This window comes from Anabas testudineus, chromosome 1 (genome assembly GCF_900324465.2).
Source record: "Anabas testudineus chromosome 1, fAnaTes1.2, whole genome shotgun sequence".
Lineage (NCBI taxonomy): Eukaryota > Metazoa > Chordata > Actinopteri > Anabantiformes > Anabantidae > Anabas > Anabas testudineus.
In genome coordinates, this window is record NC_046610.1 from 19424870 (window position 1) to 19440757 (window position 15888).

General features: G+C 39.8%; 1 protein-coding gene across 1 annotated transcript; it reads left to right on the plus strand.

Annotated features, from left to right (window-relative positions):
- The first annotated feature begins 1131 nt into the window (after positions 1 to 1131).
- Positions 1132 to 15602, plus strand: LOC113161866 (tektin-4-like). Its single transcript, XM_026359679.1, is given in 8 exon segments — positions 1132 to 1153; positions 1319 to 1596; positions 2139 to 2209; positions 2333 to 2502; positions 14742 to 14808; positions 14924 to 15059; positions 15150 to 15274; positions 15389 to 15602. Coding segments are annotated over 8 exon segments (1083 nt in total).
- The last annotated feature ends 286 nt before the right edge of the window (positions 15603 to 15888 follow it).

The window sequence follows — 15888 nt, forward strand, 5'->3', positions numbered from 1 at the left end:
AATTTTGGTTTTAGTGGACACAATTATAATGCCAGATACAGGTAAATTAAAGAAGATTACTGTAACAAGAATGGTGGTAGAACGATACAGGAACCGAACGTGGGGAAGCAAGGAACTCTGGGAGTTGCAGACTGGGAAATACAAAATGGTGGAAGCCAATATGGCAATCGCCACATGACAGGGGGCAAGGACTTTATGACTGAGGGAGGCTGAGCAGAGTGCCACGGGTGAAACTAATAACAGTAATTGACAGGACGGTAAGGACGAAGTGCAGAGACAGATTTAAGTGGAGAGAAAGATTTAGAAGAGTTCTATTTTCAGCAAGTTTTCTAAAGTTGAGAGGCAGCTGAGTGTGCAGAAGAGGGCAGGTCGTTCCACCATCATGGAACCACTGAGCTGAAAAGCTTTGCCAGGGAGCTTTTTTCTTAGGTGAGGTGAACACAAGACAAGTGTCTGTCTACAAGGGATTGTAGACCTGGATCAGGAAGTTCAGGTAAGCTGATGCTGTTAAGTTGACCACTTTGTAGGCAAAGGTCAGGGCTTTGAATCTGATGCGGGCAGCTTCAGGAAGCCAGTGCAGAGATCTGAAAAGTGGTGTAACGTGTCCTTTTAGGCTGATCAAAACTGAGACATACTGCTGAACTTTGGATCATCTGGAGGGGTTTGATGGTGCATCCTGGTAACCCCGTCAGTATGACATTGCAGTATTGAGCCGACATATGACCAGAGCCTGCACAATGAGTTGTGTTGTATAGTCCGAAAAGTAGGACCTGAAGTCAGTGTGAACAGAAACATAACAAAGACTGAGGAAACTGAAGAAATGAGAAAGGTGAATATCAAACTCTGGATCACACAAACTGAAAAACAGACTGTGGTCATACAACCTCCTCTGTGTATCTGTGCTGTTTCATTCATTTGAACAATTCTTTCTCTTTAGATTCATGTTAATTCAGAAGCTTTATCTGGTTCAGAGCTGGGTTTGTATGAGCAGCAGAGCACCAATCATAAGAATGATAAAGAACCTGAATATGACCGTAGTGTGTACCAAAGCCTCAGAGCAACAGAAGACATCTACTCTACATTAGAAAAGTAATATTATAACCTTTTTAAAAACCTGATACAGAAGTACATATGTCCATTGTTATCCCATTGAGTCATTCATTCTACTTTTTGCCCCCAAATCATCAGGACCTTCATTAGAATCAAGACGTTTGCTCGACTTATCTTTCACATTAGGCAGTTTAACAGAGTTTGACACTAGATCTGATCAACAATCTGAGCTGTACCGTAGTTATTTTCACTGTATCATTGTAATGAGTTAACACAGAGGAAGCCACTTTGAAGACCCAACCTGAGGGAACACGTCTTCTGGGAGAAAGACTACAAGACATCCACTACTGGAAGTCTGAGCTGCAGCGGCACATCGACCATCTGCTGACCGACACCGAGACACTGCTGGCACTGAAGACGCGGCTGGAGAAGGCGCTGGACGCCACCGAGACTCCGTACGCCATCACCACAGATAATCTGAACTGCAGGACAAGAAGACTGGGACCAGACCTGGTACAGGACACAGTGGAGGAGGAGCTGATGAAGGTGAACATTGACAGGACAGTGAACATTAGAGAAGTGAGGTGTTATAAACTTGAACGATATTTAATCTATGAACTTATCAAGACTTTAATTAATCATTCAACTGCTTGAACTAAATAATTTAAGAGATGAAACAATTCGACTTTCCACTTGTCAGTCAACAGAAGATTAATGTGCAACTATTCTGATGATCTAGTAACTGAGTCCAAATGAACAAATGTTTGAGATCCACTAATATTTAATAGAGAGATGTAAGATTCTATCTGATTAGAAACACACAGAAGACAGTATCCCTCTGTCCTTTTAATGGTTTGGTTTAGGTTATAGTAAATTAGATTTTTTTGGTGAGAAAATTATAAAATAAACACATTAAGCTGGTGTAATAATAATAATAATAATAATAATGAACAATTACCTGCAGTCTTTACAACAACAGTTCAGTTGTGTGCTCACAGTAATTTTCTCTGGATCAAGTGTCTCATACTGAGTTCAGTGTAACAGTAAAGCAGCTCCAGCAGAGGGCTCAGTGGGACTGTGTTTTACAGGAAGTGGAGATGATCAGGAGCGTCCAGGACCTTCTGAAGAGAACTAAAGCTCAGGTTGTCACTCAGATCAAGTGAGTGTCTCTTTACAGAAACGTACATTTCCTGACATGTACGTCATTCATAAAATGTCCTTTAGACGTCTGAATTGACCAGGCTGTAATAAAGTATCTATCTATCTTTGATGTGTGTGTCAGGTTGAACAGAGAGGCCAAGCACATGTTAGAGTTGGACTGGTCTGATAAGTACCAGGCCTACAGCTTTGATGACCACTGTGGGAGACACAGTAACAGGAGTCCAGACACAAAGCACCACCCAGGCTCAGCTGCAAGACTCACCGTAAACGATACCCAACAGTCTCCACACTGTCAGGATACTGAAAAGAACCAATGAGACTGCATAAAAGAAAGCTTGAAACTTTAGTAAAGGAGTATTTACTTGTATTTCACTTTCTCAGATGACTAAAAATTAACAGTTTCAGAGCTTTAATCTGACAAAAGCGTGGGAAAGAGATGTGTTCACACAACAGACACCTGTCTAGTCTGTGTGAAGATCTGGTACATTGTTTCATCAGGAAGTTGGTTCACGTGGGAGGATCGGCACATAAGCGCGGGAAAGAGATGTGTACCCACATTGTTCAGTCTGAAATGTGTGTGTGAGTGAGTGATACAGATAGTTTGGATACCTATTAATTTCCTATGATGGTCACTTTTGACCGGGAACAAGGTTGATTAAAACACTCAAAAAATTCAACAAAAGAGGTGATCATCTCTTTTATATGTTCAAGTGCATAGTGTGGAGGATATCATAAGGTCTTGATGTAATCAGATGTAAAACACAATATTTATGAGTGTTTTAACATGTAAATCGGTCGGATTTGACACAAACATGACAGGAAGGTTAGCAATCAGAACTAGGTGGGATGGCCTTAAAGACACAGGAGCTTAAACAAGCCTTTTCAGACTTAAAACCAGATGAGCTCTTGCATAAAGAGGTATTATAACATATACAATATTTAGACTGTTTAACTTGAAAATCATATAATTCTGTATTAGTGAAGCTCCAGAATCAGAGATAGAGCCTGAATAAGCATAATGTGGATATAATATATATAATATTAACAAATTTACTTCTTGAGGCATACAAATGGGTTTCTGGCACTACAAGTAGTAACTGTGTCATTAATGTACATTAAATGAATAACTTACTAATGTAAACATATATACAGAGAGAACAAATACAAGATACTGTATGGACTTTATAATCTAGTTACCATTACACTCGTACTATTTACCGTCTCAGGGTGTAAAGATATTAGGTTGTAGCGCCCCTGGGTGGCAGAAATGTGAACACTTGATGACTGAACTATTTTGACAATATACCAACTAAAAGCTGACGGAGCTGATCACCTTTCACGTCCTGCAGTGATAAACATTATATTTATTAACTATAATAAATAATAATTAAGGTGAGTTTGTTTCTTTGTACCACTTCAGTTAGTTTAACAGAGAATATGAAAATTAATTACTGTTATAATTTCTCAGTTTCACCATAAAGATCAGAAATCAGGAAGTGAGTTTGTCAGAACAGATGCATCGCTAAAAAAACTCTGGTGATCAAAGTGCACTAGTGAGACAGTTCAGTATTTACCTGGCACAAAGACAAGTTGTGGGTGGAACATTTCTATGTTAGTAAAACTTATTTTGTAGTTTCTCTTTGCTCACAAAAGATGAAGATGTGGTGCCTTCAAATTATGCTGTTCATCCTCTTCAGTAAGTTCTTTGAATTTATTTATAAAATTATTTAAAATTTAATATTTATTGCTTTTATCTGTATTTATGCAAACACAAGTATTGCAGAATTCTACCACCTTAATATTGGTTTTGGTATGTGTCTCCCTCTCTCTCTTTTTTTTCAAGTTAACATTTTTTTCTTGTTGTAGTGACCGGTGCAGCAGAGATTATCCCTGTGTTTGGATATGAAGGAAAAGAAGCTAAAGTGTCCTGCTCTTATCACAAGAGATACAAATCTAATGAGAAGTACTTGTGCAGAAACAACTGCGGCAGTGATGATGATGTTCTGATCACAACAACACAAACACATAAAAACAGATACTCCATCAGTGATGACAAAAACAAACAGGTTTTCACAGCCACCATCTCTAATCTTAATCAAAACGATGCTGGGAAATACTGGTGTGGGGTGATGATTAGTGGAAATGATTACTACCTTGCTGAAGTCAAACTGAAGGTGGAGAAAGGTAATTAGAAATTATTTTCATTACTTTGTGATGTCAATATCCTATGAATTATCATCTCATTGTCACGTGTCATATTTAACAAGGTGTGGAAAAAATATCTATATTGAAGTCAGTCTGAATATAATCAGAGGTAAATAAACTCCATGTCAAATATCTATATTGTTCTCAAGTAAAATTCATTATTTTATCAACACCACTTTGTTTGATTTGTAGTGGTTGACCTTATAATTTATTATGAAGATGGGATAAATTATAAATAATAAATTCAATTATCTACAATGTTAGGCATTTGTAATGAGGCACTTCTTTATTAAATATATTTCTATGAAGAGACATGGTCTCCTCCACTACACTGATGTGAAAAATGTTTTTACTTATAGGTTAATATTATTCAAACTCTCATAATAGAAAAGTTAGGATTTTTTATATACTTTTTATATACTCTTTATTATCTTTTGTAAACATGAATCAATTTTAAAAAGTTGGGAGTGAGGCTTGTTGCAGACAGGCCGGTCAAGTACAGACTCTCTGTGTATGTGGAGCCACTCTGTTGTAGCACTGTTGACTTTTTCATCTTTAGCTGACAACAGTCTGGATGGTCTTGTTCTTTGAACTTGTTTCAGAATAGAGTTGATGTATGACTTCATCCTTGTACAGTAGAGTTTCAGGTTGGCTGTATGTGGCTGTATTCAACATTATATCATGATGGTTCTTTATACAACAGCAACTGAGACGTTTTTGCAGGTCAAACACATGCAATAGTGGAATCTGCCCTTTATATACAGATTTCTCCTCCGATCCTTCCAGTCCCTGAATTTTTTCACTATAGAATGAAATGTAGTAAACTAAAGGTTCTGTATTTTACTAACTAAACTAAACTAGAAATATTGATATTGATACCTTTACACAAAGATAAATATTAAATAACTGTTTGTTTCACTCTCTAACAGACACCTGCTGCAGAAGGTCCAGCAAAGTCCAAAGTTATGAGGGAGGTTCAGTGTCCATCAGTTGTCCATATGAGTCTCAGGACCAGAACAACATGAAGTACATCTGCAGAGGAAACCAGCCGTCCTCATGTCTGCAGCAGGCACTAATCACCTCTAACAACACACAAAACACACAGTTCAGTCTGACTGATGACAAGGAGTCAAGAAAATTCACAGTGACCATTACCAGTTTGACCCAAAAGGATTCTGGGTCGTACCTTTGTGGAGTAAAGAGAAACACAGGACTGGATGTTTTCTCTGCTGTTGATCTGGAGGTCAGAGGTGAGAGGTCACATTTTAAAGCAGAAAAAAAGGACTAAAAGATGACAAAGATTCATCACTTACATCATTTGTTAAAATACATAAATTATTAAAAAGGGTAATATGTTACTTAGATCTTAGGTTTAACAAAGATTTCCTGAATCTTTCTATACAGTATTCTATGTCATTATTCTGTGCCTGTAAGAATCTGTGATTATTCATTTTATATGCCAGAAAACACCGGCTACAACAGTTCCATCAAAGTCCAAAGTTATGAGAGAGTTTCAAGATTCAACTGTCACTAGGTAAAAGAGCAACACAGTTACAATGCAGCTGATTATATGAGGGAGCAGTACGACCAGCTGACCTACAAACAATGCACATAGTGGGTATGGTCACAGTATGGGGATCCAGTATGTATTCAGGAAGTAGTCCGGGAAATGAGTGTAAATGATCATATCGTCCAGCTGAGTAACAAAACTGATCCTGTGTGTATATGTGATAAACTAGCAGCTGTATTAAAACACACATTATTTAAGTCAGTGATGTTACATTTCTCATATGTGGTGTTACTTCTGCTACTGTGTTTGAATGATAGAACAAATGTCATCAGATAAATGAGGAACATGCTGCTACTGTGAGTTATCAGGAAGGATATTTTGACATTTTTCTTTTTTTTCAGATGTGGTGGTCTTTAACCCTGTGGTTTTCATTGTACCGGCTGCACTGATGTTCATACTGATATTTGTCCTGGTTGTAATTTGTAAATACAAATGTCACAAAGTGCAAGGTATGTTTTACATACAGTACAAATGTATGCACACAAACAGAAACATGAACACATACACACAGGCAATGCACATACATGTGAATGTAAACAAACTGAACATTTGTACTGTGCTGTTTCCAGGAACTGCAGCCAGAGAGAACAGAACAACCACCAGAGCGGCAGATGAAGAAGAAGCTGATGTAAGAAAATCACAGTCAAAAACACTGCTAGTGGACACATAAGACTGAAATGTTCTTTACAATCTACACTGATCAGCTGCAGCATTAAATCCACCTGGTGATTTTCAGCATGGAAAAATGTAATGCTGCCGTGATTGACAGGTGTCACAATGTGCAGTGCATCACAGCTGGCCGACCTAAGATGGTGAAGATGATAAACATCATTAGTATATTAGCATTGTCACTGTGAGCATTTTACCATGAAGATGTTAGCATATGCTAAAAGCATGGCTTTAGACTTTGATCTGGATAATGAACAGTTTCACTGGACTTCACAGTAATCTGATCTGTGTTTTACAGGACGTCTTCCTCTGACACATAACAAATGAAATGACACTGATATGACACTAAGTTCACTGATTTTCTTTATTCTATTTTAGATTTATGAAAATGATGACGTTGTAGTGTACTCAACGAAAAGGACGTCCAACCAGCAGAGCACCTGCAACCAGCATGACAAAACAAGTGGAGCCCAGCAGGATGAGACGTATGAAAACTTCAACCCAACAGAAGATATTTACTGTAATGAAGTTTACAGTCAACAATGATGAGATGAACAACGTCCACACAAATGAAAAAATCTTGTATTATTGTTATTGTTGATATAACAAACTATTGATATTTTTGTCAAGTGATTAAAAACATTTGATCACATACTGTGAATAATTAATCAAAATTATTCATGGTTTTATTTTTAAAAGCATTTAAATATATTTCAGTCCAAATTCATTTTGAATACTTACATTATAACAATAAAAAAAGCAAAGTCACCATCTGTGTAATAATGTATAGTAGTAGTAGTAATAATAATAATAATAATAATAATAATAATAATAAAATTGAAAAAAATAAAATCAAATAGTAATACTAATTATAATACAAAGATAACAAAATATATGCAGTACTCAATGGAATATGTTTTGATATGTGAATGAGTGTGTATTGTTCAGACAGACTTTAAACATTTCTTTTAGCTTTTAGCTCAGACGTCTGCTGTTAATCTTGTTGAGGTTATAGACCAGAGATCATCAAGTGTCGGACCAAGGAGCACAGACCCCCTGCTCCCAGTTTCTGCTGCATGCTAGGAAGTACACACAGCTCTGCTGAGAAAACATTCTTACGTCAATATGTGATGATGAACTTCAGTTCTCAGAGTGAAGAGGAACAGTCAGTTTGAAGAGCTCACATTAAATACATGTCATTCTGAGGTTTTCCAAAGTAGATCAATCAACAGGATAATGTGAATGGGGAGTCTATAAACTATTAAAACTGAAAATGTATCATTTATTTAAAAACAAATTATGTTTTTTGAAAAATAATTTTTTGATTAAATTACCTAATTTTGATTTGATAATGAATAAACACTAAGGTTCTCAATGTAGACATCACATTTACTTCCCTTCTTGATTTCTGTTTAAGAGCCCCATGTGTATAAACAGCCCTTCGGATTGATGCATTTTAATGTTTCTGCTGGCCAAAACACATTATTAGTAATCTGAAGTAGCCATGTGGCATAAACTACAACTTTTCTCCCTTCACATCCTGTTACGAACTGACAAGGTTGGCAACAAAAGGATTTGATATAAGCCGATCCAAAAAAAACAGGGGACACCGGGAAACAAGAAGATGAGAAAGAGCAAGGAGAAAAACCTAAAACAAAGACGACTATAGTAAAACTAAGTCTCAACATAAAGAGACCCGAAAACACGATGGATAACAACCGAAAATGCTGCAGTTACAAATACAGACACAAACACCAACTCATACACTTACTCAACGATACAAAGTACCAACAAAAATGAATACACAGAAATGGACAAACTATAAACCAACATATCACAAAACAAAAATGAAAGACATACACTAACTGAACACAAACACACTCACTAAATAGAAATACAAAGTAACAACAAAAATCACTGCAGAAGGCAGGCAAAACACTAACCAACATTCAAACCACATCCAGCTTTGTAGGAACTTTGTTACATGTTATTGCTCATTTCTATTTGTCCTTTATGTGTTGTCATACATGTCATATGGTATAAAAACATGTATAAAAACTAACATGAAACTAAATATTCAGCAGTGCTGTTGTTTTTGACACAGTCTTTCCACAGAAGACAACCACTGTGATCTCTGCCATCACTATACAACAGCTCAAATCAAAGGAAAACACATATCCCAAGTAAACACATCAATGGTTTGTGTGTGTTCACATGTTGAACTTTGGTGTCATTAGTTGACATCAGTGACATAGGAAATGAAACAAGAGTTCACACTTTTTTGTTCTTGAGAGGTAATAATAGATATCCGTTGTACAACCTCCTCTACAACCTGTGCTGTTTTATTAATTTGAATATTTCTTTCTCTTAACTTATAATGAACATTGGCTGATACATCAAACAGAGATCACACAAGACAGGGCCAGGTACACCCCAAAAAGAGCTGCGTGAACTTGCCTTCCCATAGGCCCATCACCATGAGGAAGGATCATAAGTAATTGGGTGGCAGTCATGGGAGGGTGCCTTGGTGACCAAATCCCTGTACTAAGAATCTGGTTATTGGGACGTGTGGTGAAAGAGCCTGAGCTTGTGCGAGATGTTGAGTAGTACTGGCTAGAAATGGCCAAATTCGCTTCTACACATTGCTTGGGTTCTGGAACCCAACTCTTTGAGAAAGCTTGGTCCCTATTGTCCTCTGGAGTTGCCTGCGGTGAGAGGTGACGGGCTGGAGTGGGCTAGCTTATAGCTCCCCAGCTCAGCTGCCATGTGGAATTCTCCCTAGTGGAAGCGAAAAACGCTTCTCTGCCCCCTCGGGTAGGTGAAAGGGCTCTCACTGGTGTTTGTGCCTAAGGACTGAATAATACTGCAGAGTACCCAACTTTCTTGGAGTCCCTGTCATTCTGCTGAGGGGATTTCAACACTTGAGTAGGCAACAACAGTGACACTTGGAGGGGCGTGATTGGGAGGTAAGGCCTTCCCAATCTGAACCTGAGGGGAGTTTTGTTATTGGACTTCTTTTGTAATCACAGGTTGTCCATAACAAACACCATGTTCAAGCATGAGGGTGTCCATCAATGCAGGTTGCACCATGACAACTTAGATTGGAGGTTGTCAACTATCTGAGCTCTGACCATATGTCTTGGACACTCTGGTGAAGTGAGGGGCTGAGCTATCAACTTACACTACCTACTGGTGAGCCGGATCCGGTGGCACGGAAGAAAGCTGGACAGACATGGCAGACCCAAACATATTGTCAGGGTCTGCTGGGAATATCTGGTGGAACCCTGTGCTATAGGGGTCTTCAACTCCCACCTCCAGGAGTAAATCTACCTGCTGCAGACATGAGGACGGCTGGTTTTCTCTGCAGATATTCTTCATGTTGTTCTGGTGCTGACACTCAAAGGGACAACTGATGGACACTGAACCTTTGGACAGATACTCTTTTGTCATCACGCCTGACATTTCTCTCCACCTATTTCATCCCATTTGCACACGCATCTTCACCTCTATTCCACACTCTCTGTTGCTCTGAACCTTTACCCTAAGTACTTAAAGTCCTGCACCTTCTTTACCTCTGCTCCCTGTAACCTCACAGCTCCACTTGGTTCTCTCTCATTCACACATGTATTCTGTTTTGCTGCTGCCAACCTTCATTCCTCAGCTTTCGAGAGCACACCTCCACCTCTCTAGATTTTCCTCCACCTGCTCTGCTCTCACCAATGTCATCTGTGAACATCTTAGTCCATGGAGATTCATGGAGAGATTCATGTCCTTCACCAGAGCATAACCAGCACTAGAATGTGCTCAGAACCAAACTTTGATGTAGACCCAACTTCACGTTGAACTCCTCTGTCACACCCACAGCACACCTCACCACTGGCTCACAGCTCTCATACATGTCCTGCACTACTCTAACATACTTCGCCACTCCATGTTTCCTCACACAATACCACAGCAATCTCAGCGACCTGTCATATGCTTTGTCTGGATCTGCGAAGACACAGTGCAACTCCCTTTGCCCATCAGTATACTCAGAGCAAATTAGTTGTAGGCCCCAAAGGTACGACTTTGTGGTGTCCAGATAAACACAGGCCTAGATGTTTTCTCAGCCCTTAAACTGGAAGTAAGAGGTGAGAGGTCTCTGCCTGCTCTCGTCTGTTTTCCAGGCAAGGCACAGTTAATCTCAAACAGACCTTGAATGTCTGTAGTTGAACCCTTTTGTTCCAGCTGAGCATAGTTCCGCCCACCTGAACAAGCTGGTCAAGAAAAAAGTGGGATGACCTTAAAGACACAGGAGCTTAAACAAGCCTTTTCAGACCTAATGTAATTAATGTAGTTACCATTACACTCATGTACTATTTACCTTCTCAGTGTGTAAAGGCATCAGGTTGGAGCGCCCCTTGGTGGAAGAAATGTGAACACTTCATGACTGCAACTACAACTACTTTGACAATATGTTAGCCAAAAGCTGACGGAGCTGATCATCTTTCACGTCCTGCAGTGATAAACATTATATTTATTAACTATAGTCTAAGTGGATTCAAATGAAGGTGAGTTTGTTTTCTTTGTACCTCCTCAGTCAGTTAAACTGATATGAGAATGATGTAATTTCTCTATGTTCACAAATAGAATAATCAGGAAATTAGTTTGTCAGAACAGATGCATCTCTAAAAAAACTCTGCTGATCAAAGTGCAATAGTGAGACAGTTCAGCATTTACCTGGCACACTGACACAAGTTGTGGGTGGAACATTTCTATGTTAGTATAACTTATTTTGTAGTTTCTCTTTGCTCACAAAAGATGAAGATGTGGTGCCTTCAAATTCTGCTGTTCATCTTCTTCAGTAAGTTCTTTGAATTAATTTACAAATTATTTAAAATTTAATATTTATTGCATTTATTTGTATCTATGCAAAGACAAGCATTGTATAGAATAATAGCACCTTGATATTGGTTTTGGTATGTGTCTCCCTCTCTCTTTCTTTTTTTTTAAGTTAACAATTTTTTTTTTCTGTTGTTGTAGTGACCGGTGCAGCAGAGATTATCTATGTGTTTGGATATGAAGGAAAAGAAGCTAAAGTTACCTGCTCTTATGACGAGACATACAAGTCTAATGAGAAGTACTTGTGCAGAAACAACTGCTGCAGTGATGATGATGTTCTGATCACAACAAAAAATGCAAATAAAAAGGAATTCTCCATCAGTGATGACAAAAACATAAAAGTTTTCACAGCCACCATCTTTAATCTCAATCAAAATCATGCTGGGAAATACTGGTGCGGGGTGATGATTAGTGGAGGATTGGATTACTACCCTGCTGAAGTCAAAGTGGAGGTGGTTTCAGGTAAATTGAGCTGATTGTCATCACATTTTGATGTTAATAAGAATTGTCATGTAATTCTTATGTCTTATAATGATATTTACAGTGAAGTCAGTCTGAATATAGTCAGAGGTAAATAAACTCCATATCAAATTTCTATATTGTTGTCAAGTAAAATTCATTATTTTGTTAATCAACACACTTTGTTTGATTTGTACTGGTTGACCTTATAATTTATTATGAATATGGGATCACAAAACAATAAATTCAGTTATCTACAATGTTAGGTATTTGTAATGAGGCACATCTTTGTTAAATATACTTCTATGTAAAGACATGGTCTCCTCCACTACACTTAGGTGACAAATTTATTTACTTCGTAGATTAATGTTGAACAAACTTCTAATTTAGAAAAGTTAGGATTTTTCAGTGTCCATCAGTTGTCCATATGAGTCTCAGGACCAGAACAACATGAAGTACATCTGCAGAGGAAACCAGCCGTCCTCATGTCTGCAGCAGGCACTAATCACCTCTAACAACAGACAAAACACACAGTTCAGTCTGACTGATGACAAGAAGTCAAAATTCACAGTGACCATTACCAGTTTGACCGAAAATGATTCTGGGTCGTACCTTTGTGGAGTGAAGAGAAACACAGGACTGGATGTTTTCTCTGCTGTTGATCTGGATGTCAGAGGTGAGAGGTCACAGATCTACCTCATCACACACTGAGTTGAGTCACTGTTGTTTCACATCAATAGAAATGTACATAAAGTAAATGGAGTTTTTGTTTGCAGTGTCCCTATCCACCACAACATGGGACAAACAGGAAGTTCCTCTGTAAGGGAGACCACCACAGAAACTGTACAGACATGGTGACCAGTCAAAACAGCTCAGGACAGACTGACGTCAGGTTCACTCTGCTAGATGATGTTTCTTCCAGTTCTTTCTCAGTGACCATCACAGAGCTGAAAGCAGGTGATGCTGGGACATACTGGTGTGGTTCAGACTCACAGTGGACTTTTGGAAACTACACCAAGATTCAACTGTCACTAGGTAAAAATGTGGTGGTCTTTAACCCTGTGGTTTTCATTGTACTGAGTGCACTGACGTTCATACTGTTATTTGTCCTGGTTGTAATTTGTAAATACAAATGTCACAAAGTGCAAGGTATGTTTTACATACAGTACAAATGTATGCACGCAAACAGAAACATGAACACATACACAAAGGCAATGCAGTACCCGACTAGAAGGTGCCCAGACTGGAAACTCCTTAACTCTGCTGTAGGATTGCAATGTTCACGTGGGCAACAACTGTGAAACTTGGAGGGGCGTGATTTGGAGGAAAGGCCTCCCCCATCTGAACCTGAATGGAGTTCTGTTATTGGACTTCGGTTCTAGTCACAGGTTTGTCAGTAACATGCACCATGTTCAACCATAAGGGTATCCATCAGTGCATGTTGCACCATGACATCCTAGGGTAGAGCTCTGACCATATGTCTTGGACACTTGGATGAAGAGAGGGGCTGAGCTGTCAACTGATCACCACCTGGTGGTGAGCTGGATCCGGTGGCAGAGGAGAAAGATAGACAGACTTGGCAGACCCCAACGTATTGTGAGGGTCTGTTGAGAACATCTGGTGGAACCCTGTGCCGGAGGGGTCTTCAACTCCCACCTCTGAGAGAGCATCAACCAGATCCCAAGGGAAATTGGGGACATTGAGTGTAAATATTTCTCCGCCTCCATTTTTGATGCCAATGTCTGGAATGTTTGGTGCCTGTCATGGCAGCAATCCCTGAACACGGTGGTGGACACCAGAAGTAAGAGATGCTATCAAGCTGACAAAGAAGTTTTACTGGACCTGGTTAGCTTGTGGGAGTCCTGAGGCAGCTGATAGGTAACGGCATGCCAAGCTGCTCACCTCAACTGGGGACATTTTTGGATGGTGATAGGAATACTTTTAGGGCTGGGGACTCTGAGCTGGATTCATCCATCATCCTGGCTAAAGTCACTGAGCTAGTTGGTAAGCTCTGGTAGTTGGTGGATAAGATTCACACTAAGTACTTTAAGTCTTTGGATGTTGTGGAGGTGACATGGCTGACACACCTTTGTAGCATTGCTAGGCGGTCGGGGACAGTGCCACTGGACTGGCGGACCAGGGTGGTAGTCCCTGGAGAGGAGTGATAGTCAAACCTCAAGTTGAAGGGGAAAATGTGTCTTTCTTTCTGGTAGTGGAACAATGGATCAGCTCTATAGCCTCACTAGAGTGCTCGAGGGTTCATGGGAGTTCACCCAACCAGTAGACATGTGCTTTGTGGACTTAGAGAAGGCATTTGACCGTGTCCCTTGTGGTATCCTGTGGTGGGTTCTTCTGGATGAATGATTGCTCAATGAAACTTTGCTTCTGGAGCTGCTTCTGCCAACATGTGTAACCAGGCAACACCAAACAAACACACCACTTGTTCTGGTGCAGGACTGTTGACACTGTGCACTAAAGTCTTCTTAAAGCAGCTCATCAGCTTTGTGTCAGTAACTGACCTGTCATAAAATGAGCGCTGAGGTTTTAGTGTCACTGCCAGACTATGACAACAGAGCTGTGTCTCAGGGGGTCCTGAAAGAGTCTCATGTAGAGCCTACAGACCTCCTCAGAACTAATCCGATAATCTGAACTGCAGAACAAGAAGATAAGGACCAGACCTGGTACAGGACACAGTGGAGGAGGCTGTTAAAGATAAACATTGACAGGACAGTGAACAGCTCGTCAGGGATGAAGTTCAGCCAGGACAACCTGAACAAGGCCCTGTAGGAGGAACAGGCCACCAACAGTCTCAGGTCAGAGTGCTGCAGAGTAATGATGATGAAGATCAGTGTGATGCGAGCTCAAAGCGTCACTGTGGTAAATGATTTCAAGTTTTCAGTGAACTTAATTAAGTTGTTTGTGTGTCAGACTGCTGGTGGAGCAGGTGCTGCAGGACACCACTGAGGATCTGAGAGTCCAGTGCTCCAAGGTGGACCAAGCCTTCAGCCAGCGCTGTGTGGAGCTGGAACAGGCCAAGACTCAGCTGGAAATGAAGCTTACAAAAGTGCACAGAGACCAAGACAGTCAGTCATTCAGACAGATAGTAAGGGTGATTTATTGATTGGTTATTAATTGTGTGACCATGTGTGTACAGACCTTGAAGCAGATCGGGCTCCAGGAGAGGAATATTCTGGTTCTACAGAACCTAGCTCAGTCCAGACTTTACCATTACTCTCTCAGACCCAACATGGAGCTCTGCAGGGATGAACCCCAGCTCAGGTACACACACACACACACACACACACACACACACACACACACACACACACAGATCTGAATCATGTGCTGTCTCATCTTTCTGTTCATCTCCTGTCTTGCTGCTTCTGTGTCTAGTTTGGAGGGGGAGGTGAGACAAATTGATGCCACTCTGATTTCTCTGAGTCAGCAGCTGAGCGAGGCCAGAAGCTCCCCGTCCCACCTGGAGGAGTCACGCATGGCTCTAGAGAAAGACATTAACTGTAAAACTCACTCACTGTTCATTGATAGAGACAAGTGCATGACTCACCGTAAACGATACCCAACAGTCTCCACACTGTCAGGATACTAAAGGTAAATGAAGCACGATGATGAGTTTTCATGAAATTATGTTCTCTGAACTTCATCCTGAATGTACAGTGGACAAACATTTTATGAATATCTGTAGTGTCCATAGTAAATCATGTTGTTCTGGTTCTGAGCCTCGTATGAACAACTGATGGACACTGAACCTCCCTCATAACTTTGGACTTGGTGGAAACATTGCAGAAGTTGTCTGTCAGAAAGTGTTACGAAGACAAAACATATACTCCAATACAATTATCAATATTAAAATCTGCAATACAAAATAAAAAAAT